Source organism: Colossoma macropomum, unplaced genomic scaffold (assembly GCF_904425465.1).
Source record: "Colossoma macropomum unplaced genomic scaffold, Colossoma_macropomum, whole genome shotgun sequence".
Classification (NCBI taxonomy): Eukaryota; Metazoa; Chordata; class Actinopteri; order Characiformes; family Serrasalmidae; genus Colossoma; species Colossoma macropomum.
The window spans coordinates 15457454-15472404 of NW_023494792.1; the positions used below are offsets into that span (position 1 = coordinate 15457454).

At 39.4% G+C, this 14951-nt stretch overlaps 1 protein-coding gene across 2 annotated transcripts; it reads left to right on the top strand.

Annotated features, from left to right (window-relative positions):
• The first annotated feature begins 628 nt into the window (after positions 1 to 628).
• On the top strand, positions 629 to 11138 carry pkmb (pyruvate kinase M1/2b). 2 transcript variants are annotated; one of them, XM_036576189.1, is made up of 11 exons: positions 629 to 738; positions 2229 to 2407; positions 2602 to 2693; positions 4966 to 5097; positions 5715 to 5901; positions 6128 to 6398; positions 6550 to 6700; positions 6827 to 6979; positions 8798 to 8964; positions 9771 to 9952; positions 10379 to 11138. In XM_036576189.1, the coding sequence occupies exons 2-11, from the start codon at positions 2257 to 2259 to the stop codon at positions 10483 to 10485; spliced, it is 1593 nt and encodes a 530-aa protein (XP_036432082.1). In that variant the 5' UTR covers positions 629 to 738; positions 2229 to 2256; the 3' UTR covers positions 10486 to 11138. The 2 variants fall into 2 exon arrangements, with proteins under 2 accessions (XP_036432082.1, XP_036432083.1); XM_036576190.1 differs by having other exon boundaries at positions 717 to 742.
• The last annotated feature ends 3813 nt before the right edge of the window (positions 11139 to 14951 follow it).

Sequence of the window (14951 nt, forward strand, 5' to 3'; positions counted from 1 at the left end):
CCTATTACAAAGCCTTTTTTTCTTTCCATTCATTCTTTTCATTGGTGAAATTCCCCTTTAAGCTGTTATTAACACTCTACATGACTATGGGCTACGATATGTACATGCCTGTATATATACAATGTTTAAAACACAGAGTGTTAATACACACACTCAGATATGTATGGTTTATAGAGCATCAGAGGAACCTTCAAATAAAGCTGTATATTCTGCCTAACTTTGCTTTTATTCTTATGAATCCATTAACAATTATTTCAAAATGACACTGCGCTGCTGCCAAGGCCATTACTGCGTACGGAAAACAATGTCCAGTTGATAAATGACTTTCTCCTCTAGCCCAAATGCCCAGTTTCAAGAAGTCTATATGGAAGACATTCATTCATTCATTCATACATTCACTCATTCACATGATCATTCATCAGAATCATTGTTTAAAAGTTCACACACTGACCTCCAAATATCCATTTGCTGGGTAATATATCATATAGTCCTCTGTAACTGGTCGCTGACGAGGCCTCATAACACTTCTCACCTTGAACGTACCATTCCGCTTTATGAATAGAATATATATATATAAAGAAATTGTAGTAGGCACTCATTTTTTGTAACAGCACCCTGAACACTCGCGGAAGGATACAACATGGTCCCTCTGAGAAGTAGTGCCGGTCAGTAGAGGGATTTATTTTCGGCCGGCGCCTGTTGGAAGGGCACACGTCCTGTCAGCGCTCATCTGTGACGGTAGGTGAGAAACAGCGACTCTGTACACTTACTTTTAGTTTTAGTTAATACATAAAACATGCCGTCACATTTATCATAGTTTTAATGTAAGAATACTTCAAAAATTCTTGCAGTCTTGCAATTTGAGACAGTAATCAGTGGTGCTTTAGTTTAATCCTATTATGGATTTATATTTTCTGCTGTGCATTTCAGTAGACTGTGGAAATTTAACAGGACTGAACATATTAATAACAGCAGTCTAACACTGCTAGATATTAATGGCATGCCTTGGCTGTATGAATGGTGTGTTCCTGTGATTTATACAAGTGACATTTCTGTTTGTTATGCTGCAGAAATCATTCTGAGACTAATCAGAACTTTTCTGATGCATTGAGGTGAAAACCCTTGTCAGCTGGCATTACTGTGTTTAAACGTTTGTTTTTTTCTTTTTCAAAACACTAAAGAACAGTACGTGCCACTCTTGCCTGTGCTGGGATTTGTGTGTATGTGTGTGAAAGAGTGAGTATATGTGCAGTCATGCATTTAAACACACTCCCTGTCTTTGTTTCACCCAGCTTACATAGCACTGCCACCGGCCTGTAGTTACTTCAGTCACAGGTTATTCAGCTTGCTTCACCAGTGTTCAGAACTGCAGCCTAAAAACTGTATAATCAAACTGTATGGAGATATTTCCAGCCCTCTAGATACTTAGGGGTTTCCCACAGCACCGCCTGTTAGCTTCCCAGCATGCTGCTGTCATAGGGCATTACATAACTGCTCATAATGCACCTGTCTTAAAGGATGTTTACTTTTAACATAGATTTTTTTTTGTACATTTTGTATTTTGTTCATTATATAATGTGTTAAATCTATAATCTAAAGTCTAGTTGGTAGCAGTCTGAATTTAGTTTGAGTTCAAGCCAATTTCAGAGCCTTTCATTATTCTAAAGTTGCAAATTTTTTAGACTAGACACAGCTTTGGGATGGAATAGTGTAGGTCGGGTGGTGGTGACTCTCATGAAGATTTTTCACAGACTTGTTATAAACTTTCCTGGATAGGAAGTAAGCCTAGTCCTGGACTGTACTTTACTTTCAAATGGAGAATCTCCATTCAGAATGCTGTCCAGTCCAGGAGTAGGCTTAAGTACTCCTTATACCTTTAATTCAAGCCAAACTTTGTGTGAGTTGTGTTGTCCATCTGTCACTGTATATTCAGTTAACATCTTATCGTACTAACAATATACACCATGTGGTTTGTTGCAGTTTCATGAATTTGACTGGGCCAGACATTGCCTTTGAAAGATCACTTTAGCAAGAAGTTCTTATGAGGACAAATGATTACTAGTGACTTTAATTCACTGTTTGCAGTCTATTTATAAACATATTTTAGTGAAATGTAAATAAAGAAGTTCTACTTGATACTTTTTTATTCAAGAATAAAATGATCCTTGCATTTGGTGTTCATATTTAGGAGTACTGATCACAGTATTACTCTCTCTCTAATCTCCCAGGACTTTTCCAGCAGACACAGCTCCAATCATGTCGAAGTCTAAGGATATGGGCTCTTCCATCATCCACACCCAGCAGCTCCATGCTGCTATGGCTGACACCTTCCTGGAGCACTTGTGCCTGCTGGACATCGACTCCGAGCCCGCAGTGTCCCGCAACACTGGCATCATCTGCACAATTGGTCAGTGGCCATCTGCAACACCCTCACCATCAATTACTGCTATTACCAGTTTCCTTGTGAATGAATTAGTTATTCTCCATTATGCACACTTTCTAATCTTACCACCTTCTGCTTAATATTGTGTACAACATATCATGCTCACGCCAGACACAATGAATTTAAGTTTGAAGTGTTTGCTTTATATCTTTATTTAGGGCCAGCCTCTCGCTCTGTGGAGAAGCTGAAGGAGATGATCAAGTCCGGCATGAACATTGCACGTCTGAACTTCTCTCACGGAACTCACGAGGTTGGTGCTCTCAGGAATGAGTGCAGGCTCCCTGTGTCGTATTACTAAAACAGTTACTTCAAAATTAAAAAGAACTCTTTCCAGCAGCTGTGGCCCTCCTTGTAGAAATTATAGAGATTCTAAGCTTACCTGGTTCTAAGAGAAGCTCAGAATGATTGCAAGCAAAGTCACTTATTCTGTAACTAAAGGCAGTTCTCCAAAGTCTCTCCTCATGTTTCATATTTACTCCAATTCAAATTTATTTATACACTGATTATTTACAATGTAAGTAAAAGTAGCTTTATAGAAATCCTGATCCAAGTCCTCTGTAGTGGAGCCTCTTTTATTGTGACATTTCTCTTCCACCTCTGAAAATGTCAGCAGCTGTAAGTTGATCTGCTTTCTCACCCTCTGATCTCCGAACTCCGTATAGTGACTTTACTCTCCAGAATAGTACGGAGGACTTGGGCGTCATTCCCGACTTTAGTGTAGACTTCTGACCTCTTGCTTTTAAAAGCTGTGACTTTTGCCGTTTTTGCATTTCATCACTGCATCAACTCTGACATCTTTCCTTCATGTGATACATTTGGTATTTCAGTTCGAGGACTCCTAAAGGTCAAGAGCACTCATTATCTCTTAATAGTGAAGTCACAGCCAGTAGCTCCCAGTTCATTTGGTCATAACTTGTTCATACAGAAAGTCAAAACTGACTTCATTTATGTACTTAACATGTGTCTGCTTTGCTGCTCTAAGTCTAAGCAGCAACCACACTGAATTTTATTCATACAGTGACCCATTTACTTCAAATGATGACATATTGATTCCATGTCTAATGCAATGCATCTGATAAAGAAGAAGAACTGGGTATCTTGTCCTGCTGGCTAAGTGTGGCCACAGTCTCCCAAGTTCCTAAAATGGTAGAAAATGATGTTTTATGTTCTAACATAATGTGTAGTGTGTACTATGACCTACTATAAGCTAGGGATGCACCTTAGCCTTTTTTAACCCAAAGCTCACTCTTTGTGGGGTTAATGAACACATGAAACTATTTCCAGTAGTTTTTATTAACCAAACTTGTAACATAAACAACATTATTTGCTCCTAAATGGGCCAAATTGCCATTTAAATGTTTAAATATTATATATAACAAAGGCGAGACATCAAAAGTAAGAGGCAACTGGCTATTTAGCACAATGAGTCATGCATAATGATGCTGTGGTATTTTGGTAAAGGTGCAGTAGCAGCATTCAGATACAGCACAAGTGCACATGCCTGCTGCATGTTATTTATGTTATAAACAACACAGATCTGCCGAAATAAAAATTGACTGATTTTGTGTTTTGAGTACAAATCTGTCAGTTTCGTCTGGTTCCGATTGTGCACCCCTACTCTAACATATAATGTAGCTACATTTCAGAAACAAAAGGGGTTAAATGAGAAGTAGACAGCCAAACTAAATTTGGGAAACAGACAGCTTTTTATACTGAGAACAAATGGCAGTGAAAGCTGATGGAAAGTGATGGGGCCAGTTTAAGTGCTACAGACAGACTGTCAGCCAGACATAACGAATGTAAAATGAGCTTCATCTGTTTCTTGATTTTCTTGAACTCCACTGAATTAATATGAAGCTAATCAAATTGTGCTAGGCATTGATATGGGCTTTGCACCTCATTTGGAAAACAGAGAGTGATGATAAATCTTTGTAGTGTGGGGGTCAGCTGGCCTGCTAATTATAGCACAGGAAAAATTATCTTTACAGACACACTGTGCTGATATATATATATATATATATATACACACACCCAAAGACCTATGTCTCAACTTCAGCTCGGATATTCTAGTCAGGCCATCCCAAGTCACGTTACACACCACTGTACTCATGGTGTCATTCAAATATGTCTTATTTAAAACTCAGACTTGGTCACTGATGTGTATTTATAGACTGACCGGTAAAAGAAGAAGAGAGCACTGGGCAAATGTGCTTAGCGCAAACATGTATGTAGGTCACATGAGGATAAATTGCTTCTCAAAAAACTTATGGCATCTATCTTGACATGCCAAGATGAAGATGCTACATGGGGATTACTTTAGATTACGTAAAACAGCTATAGCTAGGACTGTTTGACCTTCAATATCAACAATACAAAAAATGCCTCACTTTGGATGAGGCCATCATAGGTCACTGTAGTCTTTATTAAGATATTAAAGCACACTGAATACTGTTCCTGAGATGTGGTTAGTCAGTGCTTAGTGTTTAACTTCAGTGAGACAGATCTTCTTCTCTGTTCTTTAGTACCACGCTGAAACCATCAAGAATGTGCGTGAAGCCACCGAGAGCTTTGGACCTGGGAGCCTTGAATACAGACCTGTGGCCGTTGCACTGGACACCAAAGGTCCTGAGATCAGAACCGGGCTCATCAAGGGCGTGAGTGTTTCTTTTAGCCCTCAGCACCCACCACCAGCCATGGCTACCCCTGGTTTCCTGTCAGCTGTTTGGCTTATAATTATAACTGACACATTGTTGCTTTAATTCTACTTCCTACACTGTTCAAAAGTTTGGAATCAGTGTTTTTAACAATATAAAAGCAATCTGGTTTATAGAAAAATGTATAACATGGATTCAGTATGCTGGTCCAATTTTATAGCTTTCAGATAATTAATAGGAAGCTAGCTTTTTTTTAGAGAACCAAGAGTGGATCTTCTGTGGAAACATGAAAAGAACCCTTTATTCTTAAGAGTTGTATATAATAAATAAAAATCTGCAAAATATCGAATAAATTATCTGAAATTAAATTTTTGAGTCTAGTTCATAAGTTTTACATTTACATTGTAAAAGTTATTATTGAGTATAAAAATTGAATAAAAAAGTGTTTAAGGTAATAAAACAATAAATAAATCGATAAAATGATTACAAAATGTGAACGTTAGTGAGTCTTTCAGTCTAGAGATACCTGTAATGGAGGAGTAGATGCAACAACCATATAATATTGACAGTTTTGTTAATGTTTTCAAACATCTATGCAAATTATGTTCTTTCTTTAGAGTGGCACTGAGGAGGTAAAGCTCAACAAGGGTGAGAAAATCAAGCTGACACTGGATGACAACTTCAAGGACAACTGTGATGAGAAAACCCTGTGGTTGGATTACAAGAACATCACCAAGGTGGTTCAGAAGGGCAGCAAGGTCTATATTGATGATGGCCTCATTTCCCTCAAGGTCCTGGACATTGGTAAGCTTCAGTTGCTGGTTCAGTTCTGAGCAAACTAGCAAAAGAGATGCTAACTGATGTACATCTATAACGTTGTCCTTCAGAAAGACCTTGAAAATAGCTCATAGTAATGAGATTTGGAGATTAGATTAGATTGGGTGGACTTTGTTCCTAGCTTTCCAGGATTTTCTCTTTTCCTCTGTGTTTATTTGTGCAAAATCGAATGCATTCCATGGCTTTGCTCCAGGTGACAACTTCCTGAACTGTGAGATTGAGAATGGTGGCATGTTGGGCAGCAAGAAGGGTGTGAACCTGCCTGGCGCTAACATCGACCTGCCCGCCGTCTCAGAGAAGGACATCCAGGACCTGCAGTTCGGTGTGGAGCAGGGAGTAGACATGGTGTTCGCCTCCTTCATCCGCAAGGCTGCTGATGTGCAAGCTGTCAGGAAAGTGCTGGGAGAGAAGGGCAAGGACATCAAGATCATCAGCAAACTGGAGAACCATGAGGGTGTGCGCAGGTGAGTGTTACCTCCTTGGCATTGTTCCTAGAAGAGGGTTTGTTTAATACATTATGTCTGACAAAATAGATAAATCAACAGTGTGAAGAGGCTAGGTTTTCTTTTGATTCTGTTGTTTTAAGTAGGATCTATTTTTCTCCTTGTTGCCCAGATTTGATGAGATTCTGGAGGCTAGCGATGGTATCATGGTTGCCCGTGGAGACATGGGTATCGAGATCCCCACAGAAAAGGTGTTTCTGGCTCAGAAGATGATGATTGGCCGCTGCAACAGGATTGGCAAACCCATCACTTGTGCCACGCAGGTGAAGAAATACAAATGACACACTTTTTAGTAGAAGTGGAAATAGAAGTGTTTGATTTTTGGACATTTTTTAATTGAAATGTTTGCATATTATGTCCTCTGATTGGCAATTCTCCCTACATGGCAGATGTTGGAGAGCATGATTAAGAAACCACGTCCCACCCGTGCTGAGAGCAGCGATGTGGCCAATGCCATACTGGATGGTGCTGACTGCATCATGCTGAGCGGAGAGACTGCCAAGGGAGAGTACCCTGTGGAATCTGTGAGGACACAGCACCAGGTTAGAATGACTGTGCTCTTTTTTGGAAGTCTGACTGCATCTTGATTAATTTACTAATGCTTCTGGCTCCTAGTGTATAAGAACCTATCTAAAGCTTAGCTTTAGTCTGTAGTTATGAGGAAACATGCCTTTTCAGTTCTCCACCTAGGGGCAGATTTACTAAGAGAAGTAGATCAACGGTCTACTGACACTTTGCATTCATGGGGTGGCCAATTTAGCCGCTTGTGTACTTCCGTGCAACTGAACAGCATCATAATTAACATGACCACGGCAATATAAACCCCTGTTTGACTCACATGCTTTTTGTAAGAAAGCCAGTTTCTGAGAGATGGGAGAAAAGGGAAGTTTATTTTGTCATAATTTTGACTAAGTAAGACAAAATAGGGAAATGAAGTAAAAAAACAAACGCGTCATTACTCGTCGAGAAAGTATTGTTGCACATCACTGAGAAAATAAGACATTATTTGTCTGACACACAAAGCCACAGCACGCATCAATAACAAAGTGATGAGTAACTTTAGAAAAGCAGAGCGAAGAGTTTCACTGTGCTTTTAACCATTGTGTAGAAAAGAAAACTATTTCAAGTCATTCAAGTCAAGTCATTATTTGGGCAAAACCTGCTCTTTGATATTATTTTAAAATATGCCTACAGTTTTAGGAAATATCAGTCTTTGGTTTTAGATTGTTTATCGTATTAATGTAATATGGCATTAGTAAGTCTGCCCTCTAGAGTCCCCAAAATTGTCACTATAGTAGCCTGTACAAAAATGAATTAACATAATCTACAGCTAATAAATGTAAACAATGAAATGAACAAGTGCTGTTGCCAGTTTACAGTGTTTACTAACTGCTCATGTTCATAATCCTTTGTTCTATGTGTGTCTACCTTCCTCTTCTTCTTTCTGTCCATGTCTTGTCCCCTTTTTTTTCGTGTGTTTTGATCTCCTCTGTGGAACATGCACTCAGATTGTCCGTTAGGCAGTGGTGGTACTGATCTCGCATGCTTTTGAGGAGCTGCCACAAAACAGGCCCCACCGCTCCGAGTACTTCACTCACAGCCTGGCACGTTGTCAAAGGTTTTTCATCATTTGATACAACTTCAACAAGTTTAAAGCATGAAGAGAAATGTGATGGTTGCATGTTGCATGCTCTTACTGACAGTGGCCTCAAAAAATATTTGGACACCTTATCTAGTTAGCCAGTGGTAAAGTTTCTTTAGGTTACTTTGTTTAACATGTAAACTGCTTAACAAAATTATATTAATTTCAGAGAAAAACACTTTTAGCATAACATCAAACATCAAAGAATTCCAACCAGACTGCACTAAGGGTAAATTCTGGGGCTGTTTTTCTTACAATGGTGTTGGTTAGCTTGTGTTCATTGATGTGATCGTCAACTCAAAGGCATTTTGGATGCTAGCCTACAGAAATCTGCAAAGGAAGTGCTCAACAGATAACTGAACACACCAGAAGCCTTTTGATAAAATTTAAAATGTTGCAAAAAAAAAAAGGCATTTAAAATAAATGCCACTCGGTTTGACACTTGGTTTCCTCACACAATGAACTTAGTACAGTTTAAAGTATGGCTTAAATGTTCAAATACTTTTACAGGGCCACCGTATGTAAAAGGTCTCATATTAGTGAATATCCATCAGTCCATCAAAAAGTACAGCCATGTTGCACACAGAGAAAGCTGCATTTCTTACTTGAGAAGTCGTCCAGATGAAGGCATAAGTTGAGTAACTGTGTGTGTCAGTTATTCATATGTACAGTATTCTCATCTGCCCTTTCTTCCTTGTTCGTGCGTGTGTGTGTTCAGATTGCTCGTGAGGCTGAGGCAGCCATGTTCCACAGGCAGGTTTTTGAGGAGCTGCGCCGCATCACCCATTTGACCCGTGACCCCTGCGAGTCTGTGGCCATTGGAGCTGTGGAAGCCTCCTTCAAGTGCTGTGCCAGCGCCATCATTGTTCTCACCAAATCTGGCAGGTACGATCAGAAGCACAGTGTACTCATCTGCACACACTAACACATACGTACAGTATAAGTATAATTATACACCCTTCAGGTTTAAATACAAAAACTTTTATGCACAATTTATACACAAGCCTGTATTAGTATGTGCACGTATGTACTTCAGCCAGCATAAGTGTATTATATTCTATTAATAAAAAAGATGATTCATGTATAATGTATTTGACTCTCACATATTTTGTCACATATATTGAACATACTCATATATACTCACAAACATACACGCTCAAAGACACACACGCGTCCTCTGTGTTGTTTCATGCCAGGGTGAGATGTGAAATGTGCTCCCTCATGCCAAACTTGACCTTTGCTGGCCTGAACCCTGACATTTTGCAGTCTAATTTAAACTCTTCATTCAGCTGTTGCGGTGCAGCCGGTACAGTCAGTTACAAACAGTATCGCTACTTCATAAAGGACATTCAAATGCACATTTATCTGTATTACACTAGTGAACGACTTACTAACAAAGCAGTAGAAGAGAAAAGCTTCCTGTGAACATTTTCAGAGGTCTCTTAAGGCCTCAAATTAGAACCATGAAACTTGAAAGGATCCTATATGAAAATAGTGCCCTTGTGCTTTTGAGACTGATCACACTTACCAATCATAAAACATATCAAATATTGGCCTCGACCCACAGTTCCAAAATCAGTGCATTCCTAATGAAAATAAAGTAATTTTGTCATCTTTTATTATTTAAGTTTAGCTTTATAGCTGTTTTTTCCCATTATGTCTAAAGGCTTGTCTTCTGTCCCTCTGTTTAGGTCAGCTCATCTGTTGTCTAAATACAGACCTCGTGCCCCCATCTTGGCCGTGACCCGTAATGGACAGACAGCACGTCAGAGCCATCTGTACCGTGGCATTTTCCCCATCTTCTACAACAAGCCAGCCCATGATGTGTGGGCTGAGGACGTGGACTTGCGTGTCAACTTCGCCATGGACATAGGTAAGGACACAGATATAATGAAGGGTTGGTGAAGGGTTGTCATGCTAGAGCTGTAGGAACAGAATGTTTCATCATCAATGGTGATCTACACTCCTCAACTAGACAATTGCAGACACTTCTTTAATTTGGGTGAAATGGTGTAGGTGTAGCCAGGGAATAATTACCTGTTGGCTCTGGAACTTTAGTCCAGCAGAGCTTGGTGATTTTCCTGCTCAAACGTGTTTGTTAGCAGGTCTAGTTTGTGTGTGAGAGCTTGGAAATCAGCAAACTGTACTGAACTCCGTCCTGCCAGGACTGGATTTGGACATCCCTTCTCTAGACAGTACTTGAACTTGTGTTTCTGTATATTTATCTAGAGGCTTTCGGTTAACACTGTTTATATGTTTCAGTGGTCTGGATACTAACCATCTGTTTTCTGTTTTTCAGGCAAAGCCAGGAAGTTCTTCAAAACTGGTGATGTGGTGATTGTTGTCACTGGCTGGCGCCCTGGCTCCGGCTACACCAACACAATGCGTGTTGTTCTGGTGCCTTGAGCTCCACTTTAAAAACTGCACCTCTCTCCCCAACCCCCATTCCCAGTTCTCCCTTTCCATGTAGATACCATTTCCCTCATCAGCCAATGCATATATTTAAGCAACAAAGAAACCCTTTACATTAGCCTAGTTGTCTGGAGTACATCATAACGCCGTTCACACTGTGACCGTTCTCTACACTCCTCTTTAATTCCTTTCCACCTGGTGAGTCATCCCTCCATATCCAGACCCCTCAGAGCACTACAGTAGAAAGTGGGAGTGCAGTCTTCTACACTGGGTTTTGCATCGCACACTTTTTTGGGAAGCTGTGTTGTGGCTGATAGGAAGTTCCATTATCAAAGAGTTATAATAAAGCTCAGGGTGCCAGCTGTTGTATTGTGGGAGACGGTTGGCTGTAAATCAACACAAAGTCCTGTATTGTGTGGGGTATGGTGAGGGATTTTGAGACTTCAGAAAGCACAGGATACTCCCCTGCCCCCAACACACGCACACACACACACACACACACACACATACACTCCTCCCCTCTAGCACTCTCACACTGGTCCTCTACTCACTGACCACTGGTGTACTGAGACTGATAAGATGCATATCTTGTGAAGAAAGTGCTCTGAAGCTGGATTACCATCCATTAAACTGATGATCACCTGAAATGCGAGTTTCTTTCTTGGCCGCAGTTAAACCTAATATTACTCACTAGGATCAGAATCATAAGATGGGAGCATGTGGCAACACAAGACTCAACTTCTTAGCATGAGTGCTCTTTGATAGGCTAATGTAGGACAAAGATTTGATTCCACACCACAGGGTATCACCATCTAGTGGAGCTTTTGGGAAGCACAGTGTTGACATTCATACCAGCCCAATGTCACTGCTTAAATCTCTGCAGATCATTCCTTGTAGCCTGTATGTTGCAGTTCCTCTTTGTCTGCCTATATCAGTATACAAGCTCAAATGAATCACAGGATTGCAGTCATGCCTATATTTCTGTATATTCTATATCTTTGTCGACAGTAAGATGATTTTACTGATTTTAGCAACAAAATACTTTATTTCGGCTATTTGATACTCTGTGCTTTTACCTCCAGTGTGTCATCATGTTCTTCAAGCCAGAGTTTTAAATGCACAGCAAATCCTCAGCACAAGCATTACCAAACAATTCAATTTTAGTAAGTGTCAAATGATGTAAATGAACACTAGATGGCAGTGTGTAATTAAACACCAGCCACAATGCAGCACTTCAGAATTAAGCAATGAACATATTTTGCTTTTTTTTAGCCCAGTCAGATGCTGATATCCTAAACTACACACTGATAATAAGTTTTCAATACGAGAAATGAAAATGGCAGTAAGAGGTCAAGTGTATTTCCAGTTCTTAACTCATGCATGTGTGTGCTCAAGCAGCCAGTTTCAGATGCAGAATGAGTCAGCACTCTGATTTCCCATTAATATTCACATCACTGGGATGTACTAGGAACATTCAAACTTTTCAAACTTCCAGAGGAACCTCCAATAAATCAATGGTAACAGAATTCTCCAGCGCTTCTTCGTGGGCATCAGGCTACGCACTCAAATAAGAGGCAGAAGAGGAGGAGCCGTGTGCAGTGCAAATGCTCAGAGATTTGAAAATCTTGGTCATAAGAAGGGAAATGTTTGATCATGCCATAATTAGCAGAAATAGCAGTGTGCATATTCACAGACTGCATTGTCAGGATGGCAGGGATCAGCTGGTCAATTTGTATGCAAATAGGGTGAGGCTTAGCCTGGCTAGCACTGTACAGCCCTTCTCCCAGGAAGAGCTATTTTAAGAAAGATTCTCAACAAAAATATAGACACTAAGGTAAAAACACATATATATCTCTTCATTTTGAACAACATATTAACCCAGGTGTCACACTGTATGCAGAATTTAGAATCTGTTTTGGTCTACTACCACCTTTTGGGCTATTTTCAACAGTGATCACTCCTTTCACTCCTTTCCCAGACACGTCCAGATAGAACCCCCCTCCTCACTGTATGACTCTGCTCTGGTGATGCTGTGATTTGGAGTGTAGGCTAAACATTCAAGTGTGTCAGTCAGTGAGCTCAGCGGGGGGGATGGAGAGGGAGACAGAAAGAGAGATTGATCCAGAGCTGTGGCCGCTGTGTCTGGGAAGTGGACGATGCTATCTCTATTCCCTATTGGAGCAACATCAGAAGGAGACAGAGGCTCCAGAACATGCCCTAAAGCCTCAATATAAAGGCCCTATAACTGAATGAGTACACTGAATTGGATTCTCAAGGACGTGACCTTCTGACTCGCTGTATGTATGTAAACGCTTAAAGGAACCAATCATGAAAGTCAACACAGGGTTTAAACACATGCATACACTAATATGAAGGAGAAGGAGAGATAGAGAGAGAGTGACAGAGAAACAGAAAGAAACAGACGGAGATAAAAACAGAAAAACAGAGACAGAGAAATAGACATAGAGACATACAGAGAGAAACAGAGAGACAGATACATGTAGACAGAGAAAAAACGGAGAAACATACAGAGAAACAGAAAGAAATACAGAGAGACAGAGATACATACGGAGAGAAAGATAGAGAGACACATACAGAGACAGAGAGAAACAGACAGAGAGAAAGAGATACGGAGAGAGACACATACAGTTAGACAGAGAGACACAGACAGATACAGATACAAAAAGAGGGAGAGAAACAGATACAGAGAGAGATAAACACATACAGAGAGACAGAGAGAGACACAGAAAGAGACATACAGAGTGATGGACAGAGATACAAAAAGACATAGGGAGAAACAGAGAGAGAGAGACACATACAGAGGGAAAAACAGAGATACAGAGAGACACATACAGAGAGAGAGACAGAGTGAAAGAAACAGAGAGTGGGCTAGAGGTGTGAAACAATGAGTGAGTGAGAGAGAGAGAGAGAGAATAAACAACTGACTAAATAATGGGGACATAAAGTTTTAATTCTTACAGTTTCTCAGTTTTTAAACTATCAGTACAGTTAATTCAAATAAACTTTATTTTGCCTCATGTAATCATGTAGATTTATGTAATTCATCTGTATTTTGATAAACATTTATCATGATGTATTATCATTGTCATTATTATGTGTTGTGTGTAAACTGTAGTTGGCCATGAAAAGCCAGAGAGACACAAACATTTAAAAATGAATTCTGATGCACATGGTCTCTTCCATATGACCTTGTTTAAAGCCAGTCTGGAATAAAACTCTGGAATGTTAATAGGGATGAAAAAAAAAGAAAAAAAAACCCTGTGTGGTTACAGCCATTAAAGCTGCTATTATAGCATTAATAATGCTATCCTTTTTTCATGAGAAATAACAGATGCACATAGTTGTATAATCCCAAAAAATATTGCACAAAATAATGCACATACACACAAATACACTCAGTCTTTCTCAAACACACATACAAAGATGCACATATAATAGTCTATGAAGAGCAGTATTTCAGTTAAACTCTGTACTCTCTAGTACTGACAAATAGGCTCTTTGATGCTGGAACAGTTAAACTATAAATATTCAATATTCCACGTCTCCCCTACATTTGCATTTCCCTTGTAGTTCTCTGGATGGAAATATGGGGACTTGAGGTAGTGTAAAAGGTAATCATAGTATGAATACTACAATGGCATGATGATTTTCAGATGCAAAATGCAGAAGAATCATAAACGCATAAAGCAAAAATGACTGCAAGTTCTCAATGATATACATCTTTCTCACAACACTGGTGGAAATAAACAAGATAAATAAATAAGTACATATATGAATATATAAATACATATATGAATACATAAATCATTTAGCAGAAATAGAACCTTATAACATGAATGGACTGTCCTAGACTGAGATTCCTAAAAGTCTGTTAGGCTCAAGATCAACTGCCCTATTAGATATTCAGATGATGTTTATCCCCAGAATGCTTTTGGAAAGATCAGCATTTGCATGGGTGTTTTCATTGTTGTATATGGGATAGTCAAAGGGAAGGACACTTAGAAAATACTACCCCTTCATTTAATACTGTATCAGTTAGACTTTCCATGTCATTGCAAGGTCTAAGTCAAATGTTAAGACTTTGGCTACAAAGGCTTTCTACCTAATTCCCATTATTTTAGATGTACCTGTGAGGGTCAAAATGATATTTTCTTTACAAACAGATCTGAAATATACCGTTCAATTAGCCAAATCAAAACAAAGCATTGTGTAACCAGACAGTATACCATGTCATGCAAAATGTGGAATATGCATGTGTGCATTTTACAAAATGTGCAAGTCATTTCAATGCCAGAAAAAGAATTTTACAACACAAATTTACAGCTGCAGTTCCAAAAACACAAGCTTTGGCATACCAAATGGGCTCATATCACTGTGTCAGTACGTAATCATTTTTATGGACCAATATCTTTTGTTTGCTAGGAAGAAAGCTGTAATGT